General features: G+C 38.1%; 1 protein-coding gene across 1 annotated transcript in view; it reads right to left on the reverse strand.

Moving 5' to 3' along the window:
• Positions 1–237: 237 nt before the first annotated feature.
• Positions 238–15402, reverse strand: part of LOC103266714 (cytosolic beta-glucosidase) — a 72079-nt gene continuing 56914 nt past the window's right edge. The window contains exons 2-4 of the mRNA XM_008064345.1: positions 14187–14414; positions 1129–1925; positions 238–395 (exon numbers count right to left, since the gene is read on the reverse strand). Of these exons, the coding sequence (XP_008062536.1) occupies positions 261–395; positions 1129–1925; positions 14187–14414 (1160 nt within the window). The 3' untranslated portion in view covers positions 238–260. The remainder of the gene's footprint in view (positions 396–1128; positions 1926–14186; positions 14415–15402) is intronic.

Raw genomic sequence — 15402 nt, forward strand, 5'->3', positions numbered from 1 at the left:
TCTGTTCTTGTCACCTTCACCCAGGAGTCACAAGATGTGGAAGACAGTCACTTTTTACTTGATTCAATTTCAGGAGGTTGAAGCTAGGCCAACATCCTCCCCTTCCTCTTTCCCAAATTCTTTTTTCTCCCCTCTCTTAATTACATGGCTTTACATTGATTTACGTGAATTTTAGCTTTCAAAAATCACTGGTCTTTGCTGAATGCAAATAAGCATATGGTAACATGATATTAAGTTTGCACAATTGATCTTTCATCATTTCAAATGGTACCTTTGAACAGTTCCTGAAATGTCTGTCTGAAATACTCCCAGCGCTGAGTGTCATCAAGGGACACGGGGTCACTCTGGGGAAACCCATTCTCAGTGATGTAAATTACAGGGTTATTATACGTATCCTAGGAAAAGAGAACAGAAGTTTTATTCCCAACAGATGTTAAAAAAAAAAAAGCTCATAAAATCAGGTGCATTACCCTCTATCTTCTCTAAGCTACAACCCCAAAACTAGTTTTCATCAAATTGCACTGACCCTATTAACTTAATTTTCCATGCTCTGACCTTTTATGACTAACAATGGAAAAGCAAAACTGTGCAAATGTCCATGAAGACCGTCAAATGACTCTTATTATAATGAGAAGACAGAAATATCTTTCTTCCATCAGCATCTGCTTATTGTCACTGCTCCTTAACCCCTCAGTCCTGCCACTAGCAACATTCTGTGTCCCCCAGAGGAGGGTTCCTGAAAACCCTCCCTTGAAATTTTAATCTCAGTAAACTGGATGCCATCCAGCATAATTGAGACTCAAAAAAGGGATGCAACCATCTCAATCCTTAAAATGCCCTTTAATAATCAAAGTCATAATACCAGACTGAAAAATACATCTGAGCTTACTCTGATAGCCACAACTGACTTTAACAACAAATCCTAACTTTGATCACTGTTCTTGAAGTCTTAGCCAGCTAGTTATCCCTCACCAACTCAAATCCTAATCTTCTCTTTCCAAGCCAGCAAAGATGCATGCTATTACCTAAAATAATTCTTTTGCAGATCCATTTACACACATACATAAACCTGTTTTGTCACCATCACATATTTGGATGCACATGTACACAAGCAAATCATTCATTTACCTTAATATATTTCAGTAGTTTACGTATTCCCCATGGTACCACGTAGACCCAACCCACATTTTTCCAAGATGGATCTGGAAAAAATTCAATTTCCACATCCTGGAGAACGCCCAGTTCTCCTGTCTTGTTCTTGTGGTACTTGACTAAGCGAGTCGTGTAATACTGCACAGCAAAGAAATCAGCAGTGCCTTTTATCATTTTCTTCTCTTCTTCTGTAAATTCTGGAAGCCTTGATGATGGATAGCCTTGATTTGTACTCATGGAGGCAATCTGAGACTTGACAACTTCAGGATAATCACCATCAGTGAATATGGGTTTCGCAAAGAAATCTAGCTGGAAAGCAATGCTTCTTTTGGCAGCTTCCTGGTCAGGTACTGAGTTGGGATCTGCTGGTTCTAGCCAGATAACAAAAAATGTTAGGGATACCACACCCTTCTGCTCTTTTCGGAATAAGGAATCATAGCTGTGCCAGGCTCTGGCATGAGCCTTAATCAAATTATGAGCTGCCTGATAACCTCCAATTCCAAAGTGAGGAACACCAGGAGGAAATAAACCCAAGTCATAAGCCAACAGGGCAAAAATATTGGGCTCATTTATGGTGATCCACTGCTTGACTCGATCTCCAAAGGTACTGAAGCAAAACTGAGCATATTTGTCAAAGGATTCAGTGATTGTCTCTGACAACCAACCTCCTTGATCTTCTAAAGCCTGAGGCAAATCAAAGTGGTAGAGGGTCACTATGGGCGTAATCTCATTTGTTAACAAATCATCAATGATCTTGCTGTAGTAGTCAATTCCTAGGGGGAAAAAAAAAGTATAAAAAGAAAAGTTAGTTTTAGTGTGCTGTCAATAAATTTTCAAAGTGAGAGAACTGGGAATAATCTTCTAAATGACTTTTATTCAAAATAAATGTATTACTGCCTAGATATAATCAGTGAAAGGCTGGGAGGAACATGTAGTATTCCAAAAAAGACTGGCCTATCAAGGAGTCAGAGTGTGATGGGGTAGAATGATTGGAAGACATGGATTTGAAATGGATACATTTGGGCAGTTGGAAAGTAACTTTGTGTTACTTTCACACTTACTGAAATGATTTTCTTTATTTGTATGCAAGTTCATGTTTTTGCTCTTAACCCCACTAGAATACAAGCCCCAGGATAATAGGGGTCTTGTCTATCTAGTTCACCTCTGGGTCCCCAAATCCTGAAATAGTGTCAGAAGTAGGTATATAATCAATATTTGTTGGATGAATGAATGGATAGATGTCAATGGTATTCAACATAAAGTAAAGGAATTGGTCTAGATGACAGTCTTTATGCTTTTTCAGAACTATTAGTCTCATGAATCTAGAAAAAGAGACGCACTGAGCATGAACAAGAGCTCTGCTTCTGTCCTAAAATGTGGGTTAAAAGGACAGAGGCTTGGGACATTAACAGTACCCAGTTGGGTGTTTGCTCTAAAATTCTGACATAGTCCAGGGGAATACATAACCACCTATGGCTCTGAGCCGATTCTTCTGGGACTGCATGTGTATAAGAAAGTGTTTTAAGATTGTAACAGCATTCAGAAGAATGTTATCAAGTTAAAGATACTCTGCTTCTGAAACCAATGCCAAGAAAATATTGAGTTCAACCTAATGATGATTCTTAGCTTGAAAGAGGCTTTCTGAGGAGATGCTGATGTTAATACTCCACATGACTTTGCGTTTAAGAGAATGAAGGCAATCTACACTTAGAAAAGAGAAGTTGTACTGTTTTAAGAGGTTGTTTTCTGGGTAAAGTTTATAAAGTCATATGTACAATTGTGTTGCATTGAAAGTTTGCCTAGAGAAAAAGTTTTTTTCTTTTTTTTTTAACTTAGTATTCTTACATTTATTCTGAAAATAATTCAGACTTTTGCATGTATTTAATTCATTTGATCATTCATTTTTTCATTATTTAAGTACTCACTGATAGAGAAACTACTATATGCTAGACATACAAACATAAGCAAGATAAACACTACTCTTGTCCTCAAGGAGTTTAATAGCAGAGACAACAGATAAATTAGTAAACAGTTACTACATGGTACTAGAAGAAATGCTGAGTCCTATTTAAACATAGTGTTAAGTGATACTCACCCAAAATTCAGGGCATACGAAAACATATACACAAATATATATATATATATATTTGAGTCAGTGTCTCACTCTGTTACCCAGGTTGAAGTGCAGCGGCATGATCACAGCTCACTGCAGCCTCATCCTCCTGGTCTTAAGCAATCCTTCCACCTCAACCCCCTAAATAGCTGGGCCTACAGTGTGTGCAGCTAATTTTGTTCTTTGTTTTGGGGGGGTTTTGAGGGGGGGTTTTTTGGTTTTTTTGGATAGACAAAGTCTCTCTCTGTTGTCCAACCTGATTTCAAATGCCTGGGCTCAAGTGATCGTCCAGCTTCCACCTCCCAAAATGCTAGGATTACAGTCCACAACCTCATCACCGGTTGAAAACATATTCTGAAAGCAATGTAGCATAATGGTTTCAAGAATAAACTGTGGTGGTAGGCCATCTAAATTCTATACCACTCCTTCACCTACATAGGTATATAACCTTGGGTAAGATTTTTGATCTCTCTGAATTATCTCTTCCCATTTGTGAGTATGGATAATAATAGAAACCTTCTCCAACTAATTGTAGTGAGAGACAAATGAGTTGATAATAGTTTGTAGCATATGGATAAGGGCTCAGGACAAGTTTGCTATCATCGTAATAATATTGTTATTGTTATTCATGATTTCTTTTATTTTAAAGATGTGGGATCAAATCAAGATTAGGTATACAAATGTCCATTATGATGAGGTTTGCCCCTCCCTCCTGGCAGTTTCCCTCTACTGTCAATCCCACCCAGCCTCCCCTGCCAGTTTCCCACTACTGCCAATCCCTTTCTTATAGTATTATAATTGTTCAAGGTCTGCTTGATGGGCAGAATGGTTGGTTCCATGTTTTTGCTATTGTGTTAACAGAGCTGCAACAAACATGCATGTGCAGGTATCTTTTTATAGAATGATTTGAGTTCCTCTGGTTATATTCCCAATAGGGGGATTGTTGGGCCATATGGAAGGACAATTTCTAGTTCTTTCAGAAATTGCCACACTGTCTTCCAAAGAGGTTGCACTAGTTTTAATTCCCACCAGCAGTGTAGAAGCATTCCTTTTCTCCGCATCCTTGTCAGCATCTGTTGTTGATTGTTTTATTAATGATGATCATTCTTACTGGGATTAGGTGATATCTCAGTGTGATTTTGATTTGCACTTCTCTGATGATGAGTGGGGTTGAGCACTTTTTCATGTGTCTGTTAGCTGCCTATATATCCTCTTTTGAGAAGTATCTATTCATATCTTTTGCCCACTTTTTAATGGGGCTGTTTGTTTGTTTTTCTTTTGGCATGTTTGAGTCCCTTGTAGACCCCAGATGTTAGTTAGGCCTTTGTCAGATATACAGATGGCAAATATTTTTTCCCATTCTGTGGGCTGTCTCCCTGCTCTCTTGATGGTTTCTTTTGCCTTGCAGAAGCTCATCAGTTTGATGAGGTCCCATTTGTCTATCTTAGTCCCTAAGGTATGGGCATTTAGGGTTCTGAATAGGAATTGGTTGCCAGTTCCAATTTCCATAAAGATGGTTCCCGCATTTTCTAAGAGTCTTATAGTTTGAGGTTTTACATTTAGGTCTTTGATCCATTTAGAGTTAATTTTTGTGTGTGGTGATAGGTAGGGGTACTGTTTCAACCTTCTGCATGTGATCAGTCAATTTGCTCAGCACTATTTACTGAATGGGTTCTCCTCTCCCCAGTGGTTGTTGTTGGAGGTTTTGTCAAAGATGAGTTGGTTAAGAAATTGAGGCTTTGGTTCCAGAATCTCTATCCTGTTCCATTGGTCTATATGCCTGTTCTTGTACCAATACCAGGCTATTTTGATTATGGTACCTTACAGTAAAGTTTGAAGTTCATGATTTGTTTCTTTTGCTAAGGATTGTTTTGGCTATTCATGGTCATTTATGTTTCCATATAAATTTCTGTATTGTCATTTCCAGTTCTGAGAAGAATGATGTTGGTAACTTAATGGGTATTGCGTTGAATCTGTAGATTGCCTTTGGTAGGATGGACACTTTAACAATGTTGATTCTTCTTATCCATGAGCATGGAATGTTTTTCCATTTGTTTGTGTCTTCTTGGATTTCTTTGGGTAGTGCTTTGTAGTTCTCATTGTAAAGTTCTTTCACTTCTCTGATTAGGAAGATGCTAAGGTATTTCTTTCTTTCTTTCTTTCTTTTTTGGTGGCTATTGTGAAAGGGATTGTGCTTTTTATTTGATTCTCCATCTGCTTGTTGTTTATGTATTAGAATACATCTGTATTTTGCACATTTATTTTGTACTCCGAGACATTGCCAAAGTCCTTCAACAATGCAAGCAGGTTGACAGATTCTTTTGGTTTTTCGAGGTATAGGATCATATCATCAGCAAGGAGGGGACTACTTGACTTCCTCTTTTCCTATTTAGATACACCTGATTTCCTTCTCTTGTCTAATTACCTTAGCTAGGACTTCCAATACAATGTTGACCAAGAGGGATGAGAGAGGGCAGCCTTGTCTTGTTCCAGATTTCAGGGGAAATGTTCCCAGTTTCTGTCCATTTAGCAATGTTAGCTGTGGATTTATCATAGATGGCACTTACTATTTTGAGGTATGTTCCTTCTATACCTAGGTATTTGAGGGTTTTAATCAAGAAGGGATGCTGGATTTTTTTAAAAGCTTTTTCTGCATCTAATGATATAATCATGTGGTTCTTGTTTTTATATCTGTTGATGTCTTTAATTACATGTATGGTCTTGCGGTTGTTGAACCAGCCCTGCATCCTAGGGATGAAGCCTGCTTGGCCATGGTGGATTATTTTTGAGAGGCATTTCTGGGTTATTAGTGACATCTAAGCTGATACTTGAAATATGAATATAAATTACCCTCATAAGGCAAGGAGAAAAAAATCATCCTGGAAGAGAAAAGTGGGAAACTAGTATGTAAAGGTCCAGAGGCTATGTGGAAATACAGGCCATTCAAAATGAGAAAAACAGACTATACATTCAGAGTTTGCTATAGTAAGGGAGTCAGCCACCAATACTTACATTTGGCAGGTATTCAAACACAGCCAGGGAAGAGAAAAAGTTTCGTAGTAAGAAAAGAGGAGAAATTTCAGGAGTGCTCTGATTGGAGGTTATTGGCACAGGAAAGCTGGAAGACTGCTAACTAGAAGTGTAGCATCCTATACGATTAGTTAGGGGAGCATATTTGACTTTCTCTAGTTGGTCCTGAGTTGGAAGCAGGGAGAAGGGGGTACACAAAATAGAGAAGGAAGCAACTGCTGACCAAGTCCTGACTATTCTTGGCAGATTGCTGCAGAGTTTGTGGCTCGGTGTCCTGGGCTTCTTATGTGAGTCAGAGGATTATTGTCTTATTGGCCCGGCCATTGTTTATGAACCCATTCTCTCTCCAGTAACTCAGAGTTCAGTATAAGGAGAGTGATAGCTCAACAGAAGAGAAATAAGAATAGTAATAGGTAAGTAAGGTAAACAGAAGCCAAATTAAACCCTATCATGTGCTTCTTTCTGTCTGTATAGGTGGGTATTTTAACAACAGCACATTGATTTTGCAAACTAGAACATAATATGAATCATGTATAACAACTCCATATGTGAAAGACACATTTGTATGCAGTTTTTCACTTGGTAGGCAGAATTACTCCACCCCCTCCTAAAGATGACTGCACCCTAATCCATGGAATAGGGAAATACGCTACCTTGCATGGCAAAAGGGACTTTGCAAATAGGACTAAGGTATAGATCTTGAGATGGAAAGATTTCTCTAGATTGTTCATGTGAGTTTTTAGATGTGGAAGAGTAAGACAGAAGAATCAGAAAGACACAACAGGGGAAGCAGAGATGGAGAAATGACAACTTGTGAAGGACTCAACTTGCCATTGCTGGCTTTGATGGAGGAAGGGAGCCATAAACTGAGGAATGCAAATGGCTTCTAGGAGCTGTAAATGGTCCTCAGCTGACAGCCAGAAGGAAATGAGAACCTCTCCCATAGCCATAAGGAACTGAATTCTTCCAACAACCTGAATTGAGTCAAGAAACAGATTCTTCATAGATCCTTCAGAAAGAAATGCAGCCCTGAAAACACCTTAATTTCAACCTTAAAGAGACATTTCAGACTTCTGATCCATGACATACTAAGCAGCTACGTTTCTATAATTTGATGTGGTGGCAATAGAAAATGAATGTACTCATCAAATTGTATAAACTTGCCTTTTCTCTCTTAATGGAAGAGTATCCCATCTCTGGGCCCCTATAAGGCCATATATGCTCATTTGTAAATGGGACATCCAAAGATGGTATGGGGGTAATGGAATGCTCTTGGCATTGGTATGTGTGAAGGATTTTATTAGCCAATTCTTTCCATTGACTTTGAATATAAAAATAATATTGGCTTTCATTTACTGAATTCATACTATATGTACCAACGTCAAACATTTTGCTTATTCCTAGCACTAATTCCAAGAGAGGGACATTTTGATTCCCATTAAGCACATGAGAAAACTGAGATTCAGAAAGTTTCAATGTTGATAAATGGCCCAGTGAACATTTAATCCCAGGGTGTGTTGCTACAAAGACTTAGTTATTCCCATTACACCATACCACTTCCCACGTTTTCTAATGTTCCTAAACCAGTAATATTGGATTGTGTTTTACTAACCTTAATGATCACCTGTTTCAGATCTGAACACAATATCAGATTCTTTTTTGTCCTTTTTACGGGAATCATTAATGATGATCAATCAATGTGATTCAAGCAACATGATAACTGTCAGTTGAAATGAAGATAAATAAATTTTAAGCAAAAATGTTTCCTCATCAGCATGAAAGAGCAACAATGCATTGAATAATTAATATTTAATATCTCAGAAACGAGTGCTTTACTTCTTATTTGTAGTTTATTTGATGTAAGAAAATTTTTCCTTGAGGCAGTAGAGTGGGATTTTAAAAAGTAGAGCACTAGCTCAACCAGCTCAGTTAAAGGATCACGCACAAGTAACTTGGCCTCTCTACATCTCAGTTTCCTCATGTGTAAAAAAGGAATGTAAAGCACTCGTAAGTGCCACTTCATGTGTATGTGAGTATTGAATGAGAACAAATGTCAATGGGTTCTTTAGCTGTGTTTATTAGCCTAGCACAATTCGGTAATAACTAATTCTCTGAATAAATGTGTGTTTTTAAATGATCTTCTGTCACTAATCTAGGGATTTTGAAATTTTGAGAGGTCATTTGGATCCCATTCTGCTTTTGGATATTTAGGACAGGATTGTTTATGTTAGGGATGAAAAAATCTATAGCGTTCTTTCACAGTCAATACCATCTTCTCTATTTTAATTAAGCCCATTTCTGCTTATTTGATCTTTGAAACTATGAAGTATATTTGAGCTAAAGGTCTTTTAGATATAGAAAAAAATAAACCAACCTAAAGTAACTCAAATATGAAGGTGGCATTGGGTATGGTTGTATGGTAGGTATGAGGTGTAGTGAGCATTATATGAAATGACAGCAAGATATCAGATACTCAATGACAGGAAATAACTTCAGGTGGGACTCAAGGCAACCAAAGTTGGGACCCAAGAAAATCTTTGCTTCTCAGGGGAAAACTGGTTTCTTCCATCTCAACTACTCTCAATACGTCTGCTCTATTTCTCTCCTTTCAGAATTAGTTTTCTTTACACACTCAACCTGTCATGGTCTCAAAATGGCAATTCCATCTGCCATAGCTACCTCTGGCCCCAGAGACCAACTAACAATCAGCTCAGCTTCTCAGTGCCTCAATTCCAAACATCCTTGAGAAAGGACAACAATGGAACAAGTTCAACTTTGTCAGTGATATCATGCCTAGCTATATATCTCAGGAAAAGGACTCTTTCCTTCATCCTGTCAGCTGTGACCAGGAGTGTAGCAGGATTATATAGAACAAAGAAATGGGGAAATTCCCTTTAAAGCAGATGTGGCTGGGACTTGCAAAGATGATGTCTCCAATTGAAATAATAATAACAATAGCTAAACTCTTCCTCCAGCAAACTATAAAAATAATATAGAATTCATTTTCATGTCGTACCTACCATGTATCAAGTATATATATCAAGTTCACCTCTTTCTAGATTCACACCACCAGTTTCTACAGTTGCCCTAGGTTCTCTTGCCACACTGCCTTTATTAGTTTCCTATTTCTCCTAAAACAAATTATCACTAACTTAGTGACAGAACCAACACTGGTTTATTATGTTACAGTTCTGAGGGCCAGATGTCCAAACTAGCTCTCACTGGACTAAAATCAAGACATTAGCAAGTCTGCATTCCCTCTGGAAGATCTCAAATAGAATCCATTTAATTGTGTTCTCTGGGTTGTAGAGGCCACCCGCATTCCTTCCTTCATGGCTTCTTTCCCCATTTCGTCTCTTCTCACTGACCTCTGTTTTAGTTCTTAGATCTTCTCTCTTTTACTCTGATCTTCCTATCTTCCTTTTACAAGGCTCATGTGATTACATTGGGACCAAACAGATAATCCAGGATGATCTCCTCATCTCAAAGTTCTTAACTTAATCACATCTGCACAATTTCCTCTACTATGTTAAGCTAATAACTTCTAAGAATTAGGACATGGATATCTTTAGGGGTTGTTATTCAGCCTACCATAGTGTCCAACATAGAATACAAGATTAACGTGAGCTTAGTTAATTTATTTAAACCATTCTTGCTAAGTGCACTCATTATCTTACAGTGAACAAGAAATTCTGTGTAAATACTTCTTTTTATTAAAAAAAAAATCTAATACTTGAGTTTCTTACTAGTCACCTGAAATTTTCATTTGTGGCAAATATGAAAATGCACTTGAACAGTTGAGCAATACAGAAATACGTAATTTCAGTTGCCAACTCAATCTCTTCTTGTTAAACCTTGACAACCTGGCATTTGAAATAGAAAAGCTATGTAACAATTCCATTTTGTAAAATAGTCTTTCAGTTTGGGGACATAGAATTTTATAAGTTTCCAAATGTCCCACAGACAAGCTTTAAAATGGACAGTCAAACACACAGACAAAAAGGATTCCTTGGAAAGGACAGTGACAGGAGTTTTCTAATTCTTTACATGCTCTTTGAGAGAATGTTCAAACAAGAAAAAAAAATGATGGCCTTTCTGAGTTAAAACCATTCCAACTGCTTCAACAGATCACTGCACAAGAGTGAGCAACTGCTTATTGAAATTCCACCTCCCAGAAGCACCTTTCATGCCCTCTTGTTCAGGGAAAAGTCTGTAATATTAATCAGCTATGGCCTTACAAAAGCTGGAGGCAAACACTGAAGGCTTGGTGCCACAGGCACGTGACCCCCACGTGAGGTTTGCATGAGTGATTTCTCCATGGTGTTCATGTAGTTCCAGTGGCTCGGCTGCTACGACCGCCACCCTCTTGTTTTTTCCCTGCTCTTGGATTGTTGGTCTACAGTGTGGCTCCATGAACTTCTGTATATATTAAGTTGGTTTTTAAAAGCCTGGTATGTTGACATATTGGTACAGATCCATTATCTTTTATCTGAAAGTCTTGGAGGCAAATGTGTTCAGAAAGGAACACATTTTGGGGTTTCAGAAAGGAAACACGGAGCATATACTATATATTAAGTTAACACTTTTAGTAGGTCTAGATCAGTACCTCTTAATATTTCTATGATAAAATAGATAAATATTCTCACCAAGAAGTATAAACTCAGATTATTATTTTTTTTATTTCACAAAAATTTAGGTTTCTCTTTTGCTGTGGATTTAATTTTAGAAATATTTAGGGACTGTGGATCTATATTACAAGTTGATGAGGTTTCTTTTCTTTTCTATCTTTTTTTTCCTGTTGTTTGCCATTCACATAGAAGCTCAGTGGAAACTCTAAACTCCTAGAATCAGTGGAAAGAGTTTAAGTGCCATGGGGCCTTCACTTCATTTTAACAACAGGGGACTTGTAGCGAAGGGTTCAAGTAGTTTGGTGAGGTCATAAATGAACTCCAGACTAGGCACTATATTTCTGACATCAGAGCATCCTAGGTTGAATTCAACCCCAACTAAATTTGTCATCTAGACAAGTTTGTACCCAGCCTTACTTCCCAGGTTACCATTATACCTCTATTTAGAGAAGGTCCTCACTCATGGGTCTATTAGAAGCACTAAATCACTTACTTTTGTAAGTGCAAGTCCTAGCACAGCAAGTTGTGTGTACTGCATGCTCAATAAAAGGTGACCATTACTATCCTCAGAATGATTTTTATGACTGTTATTGACCTACTTCAATTAAATTCAGTAAATATTTACTGAACCCCTCCTTGGAAGGCACTGGGATAGGTTATAGGAGTGAGCATGGCAGAATTATCTGCCCATTACACTGTAAGCAATTTGAGGTTTTCTTTTGTATCTGTTATGAGTACTTAGCACTGTCTCCCACACACAAAAAACTCTCAGTGCACTGTGGTTGAATTTAATTAAATCCAAGGTGCTCACAATTGAACAAGGAATATAGTAACAATAACAATAAAGAATGTGAGAAATACCTTAAAAGACTGAGAAATACACTTTGCAAAGAGCTATGGGAATAGGAAAAAACTTTTTTCTTCTGGCTTAAAATAGAGGAAGACTTTAAGGAAGTGGAAGCATTTGTGATAGACCTGAACAGGAGGGTAGGTCTTCAGCAGGCACAGTTGGGGGTTAAAGAAAGGCCATTCCGGGCAAAAAAAGAATTCAAGCAAATTCCTACAAAGGTGGAAAATTGCATAGTATATTTAATAAGCAGTGGGTTATGTGCTTGGGAGATTGCATAGAAGTATTGCATGGGTCATGCACAGGGAGGAATTTCAGCCTGCAGTTTCAGAGGTGAGTTAAGAGTAAGTCAAACAGAACCTGGAATGATATATGAAGGAGTGTGGACTGTATATTGAGGCTTGGTAGGGCTAATTTTTTTTATCTTGCTTTGTTCTAGCAGGAGATGATCCAAACCAATATGATCTGGGCCAAGCTTTAGGAAAATTGCTAAGGTGGCATTTTATAGGAAGAATTGAAGGACAGAGAGAGAGGGAAGGTAGATAGATCCATAAAGGGTATATAAAAAGATCCTGGGTGAGAATGACGAATGACTAAGTTAGAGCAGGGGCAGAGAGGGTGGTTAGGGAGGCAGGAGTCAAAAGACCTATGTAGAATGGATCATACTTGGCGGGTGATTAGATGTAGGAAGTAAGGAACAGAGAGGATTCAGACTACTTTTGGTTTTTAGACCTTAGGTTATGATGGTGACAGAAAGAAGGAAGGATGCAGATGTTGGATTAGGAAGGTGGAAAATTATGAGTTCATTTTTTAAACGGAACAGCAAATTACCTCCTGTTAACATAACACATGAAACTAGCTAGTGATGTCAAGAAAGTAGATATTCAACACACAGCAGTTAGTTATTGGCAGCTGTTTTTAAAATCAAGCAATTGGCCTGCTAATCTTGCATTGTTATTTAGGGGAAGCTAATCAAAGGCCGATGCTACATGTGAGTCCATGAATTGCAATTCTATTTCTCAATGCAGAAATTTTCCCCACCTCATGTAAAATGAACATTGCAAAATGCACAAGCCCATCTGGAGATAGGGAATCACACACAGCTTGCTCAAAAAGAACCTCTTTGTATTAATGAAGTTTCTTGGGATGGGAAGTATGGTGGGACAAGCAGGTGACCTCACTTGGGTTGTGCAGGTACCCATCCTGCATTTGAGAGAACTTCCTTCAATTTTATATCTTAGGCATCTCACTTAGTCCTGGCCCTGTGGATACTGTGAGATATTTTCTAGGACAAAGCAGCAATAAAGGATCTTTATTAAAAAGTCATATGTTACTGTGCAAGACCAGATAGCAAAAATTTGAGGCTTTGCAGGCCATGCAGTCTCTGTTTCAACTACTCAATTCTGCCACTGTAGTGGAAAAGCAACCACAGATGATTTATAGTGCATGGGCATGGCTGTATTTTGGCAAAACTTTATTTATAAAAACAAGTGCCTGGCCAGATATGATCTTCGAGTCATTGTTTCTCAGCCATGGTATGTGGAAGGAGCTAACCAGGTCTTAAGTTTAAATTCCAGATCTGCCATTTACCAAATATGTAGATTTGTATATATGCCTCTGTAAAATGGATTCATTATGCTTTTCTTACTGATTGTGAGGATTAGAGAAAATGAGTGCAAAACGCCTCATAAATAACAGGCGTTCAATAGGGCAGTAAGTGATCCTTTTACTCTTAAGACATAGTAAGAATAGTAGCTAGCTCTTATTAAATGCTTATGATATGTTAGCTACTGTCTCAAGCATTTTACAAAGTTTATTTCATTTAATCTTCCAACAAGTCTCTGAAGAAGTCACTATTATAGCAAACTTTTCTACTTATGGAGAAACTGAGGCACTGAGAATTACCCAAAAGTTGCTTGGTACAGATAGTAAGTGATATAACTGGGACTTAATCTCAAGCAAGTGAACTCCAGAGGGCTTGGTGCTAACCCCTACGTTAGTTAATTAGTTCCACTAAAAGCTCTAATTGAAATGCTCAGAATCATCTCAAGTTCTTCAGGGCTTTTCATACTCATCACAGGGTTACAAACTGAAAATAGTTTAATACAACAACTTTTAAAAATTTACCTTCAGGTTAGGACTCAGACAACATGTTAAATAAATAACACACTTGTCCTAACCTCCTTCCTGCTCACCAATCCCTCTTCATCTAACAAAAATATCAACAATGAAGGCAAACCAAAATATTATTGAGAAAGCTAATGCAAACCCATTTCAAAAAATTTATCCTACAATCACTCTAAAAACTTGTAATTTCAAAGCCATACTGCAGAATGGCATACTGGATTAATTATGCCAGACTGCAGCAATAACCTTGAATTAAAGCTGCAACCTTCTATTTTTAAGAAACACTTGCCTTTCTGGTTGATGAAACCTGTCGTCCCATCAGGTAACAGACGTGACCAGGAAAGAGAGAAGCGGTAATGAGTCAATCCAAGCTGTTTGATACATTTCAAATCTTCCTCCCACAGAGTGTAGCTGCCACAAGCTACATCGCCAGTCTGGTTCTTGAAAACTCGCTCTCCTCCCTGATGGGTAAATGTGTCCCAGACACAAGGGCCTTTTCCATCTGCATCCCAGCCTCCTGAGAAAAATAAGAAAATGAAACAGTTACACTCTTGACATCAAGAGGCATATGCAGAATGTAAATATTTGTCACCAAAAGAACATACCTCATTAACTCAATGTACCATATTTATAACTTTAAAATATGCCTTTAAAATAACACGCATGAGCAGGTTATGTGTTTAACTGTCCTTGATCCCTGAAGCTGACTGGTGGCAAATGAAAAATTATTGCATAGTGCTGCTGCATAGCAGGCTTTCATGGTTCATTATCTGAAGATCTCTCTGCTGGTAAACAGAGGCAGCCCCAGCTTATGAATGTCTGAGTTGAAAACATCTCCTTGTGAGCATTCCCCTCACTATGACTGGCAGGTCTTGCCCTTGTGCATGATGGCGTCTCAAGACTTTATCTATGGCCCTTGATACTTAAACCCTAATCTCCTGTTATCTGACAATGGGGCCCATGGTCCCAGTCCATTATTTTGGAGGGAGTGGGTGCTAGTTTCCACCATTGTTGATATGATATTGGTATCTGAAATTCATTCATTCCTATCTCCTTAATTCAACAAATACTATGTGGCAGGCACTTTGCTATGCACAGGGGATGCCAGGATGAATTATGTTGCACCTCATGTTCTCTGGAAATTTAGAAAATAGGCAATTGCAAAACAGCCAATGTAAAGGCCCTTTCCTGGCAATTATCTAAATGGGGGCTAGAGTCAAAGGGATCCTCAGAAAGCTTAATTTTTCTGTGAACCTAAAACTGGTCTAAAATTACAAATTCCTTCAATTTAATAAAAGAGCATATACAATATGTGAAACAATCCACGCATTTTCTGAACAAACACATATGAGGTAAAAGTATAACAATTCGCATGGGAATGATAAATTCAAGTTAGTGATTACCTCTGGGGAGAAAGAGGAGGAAATGGAACCAGGAGGGAGTCTACAGGCTTTCTAAATTGCATCTCTTATATTTCATTCCTTACCTTAGGTAGAAGATTTATG

The sequence above is a fragment of the Carlito syrichta genome, unplaced genomic scaffold (genome assembly GCF_000164805.1).
Source record: "Carlito syrichta isolate Samal-C Ts95f unplaced genomic scaffold, Tarsius_syrichta-2.0.1 Scaffold307314, whole genome shotgun sequence".
In the NCBI taxonomy this organism is placed as follows: Eukaryota; Metazoa; Chordata; class Mammalia; order Primates; family Tarsiidae; genus Carlito; species Carlito syrichta.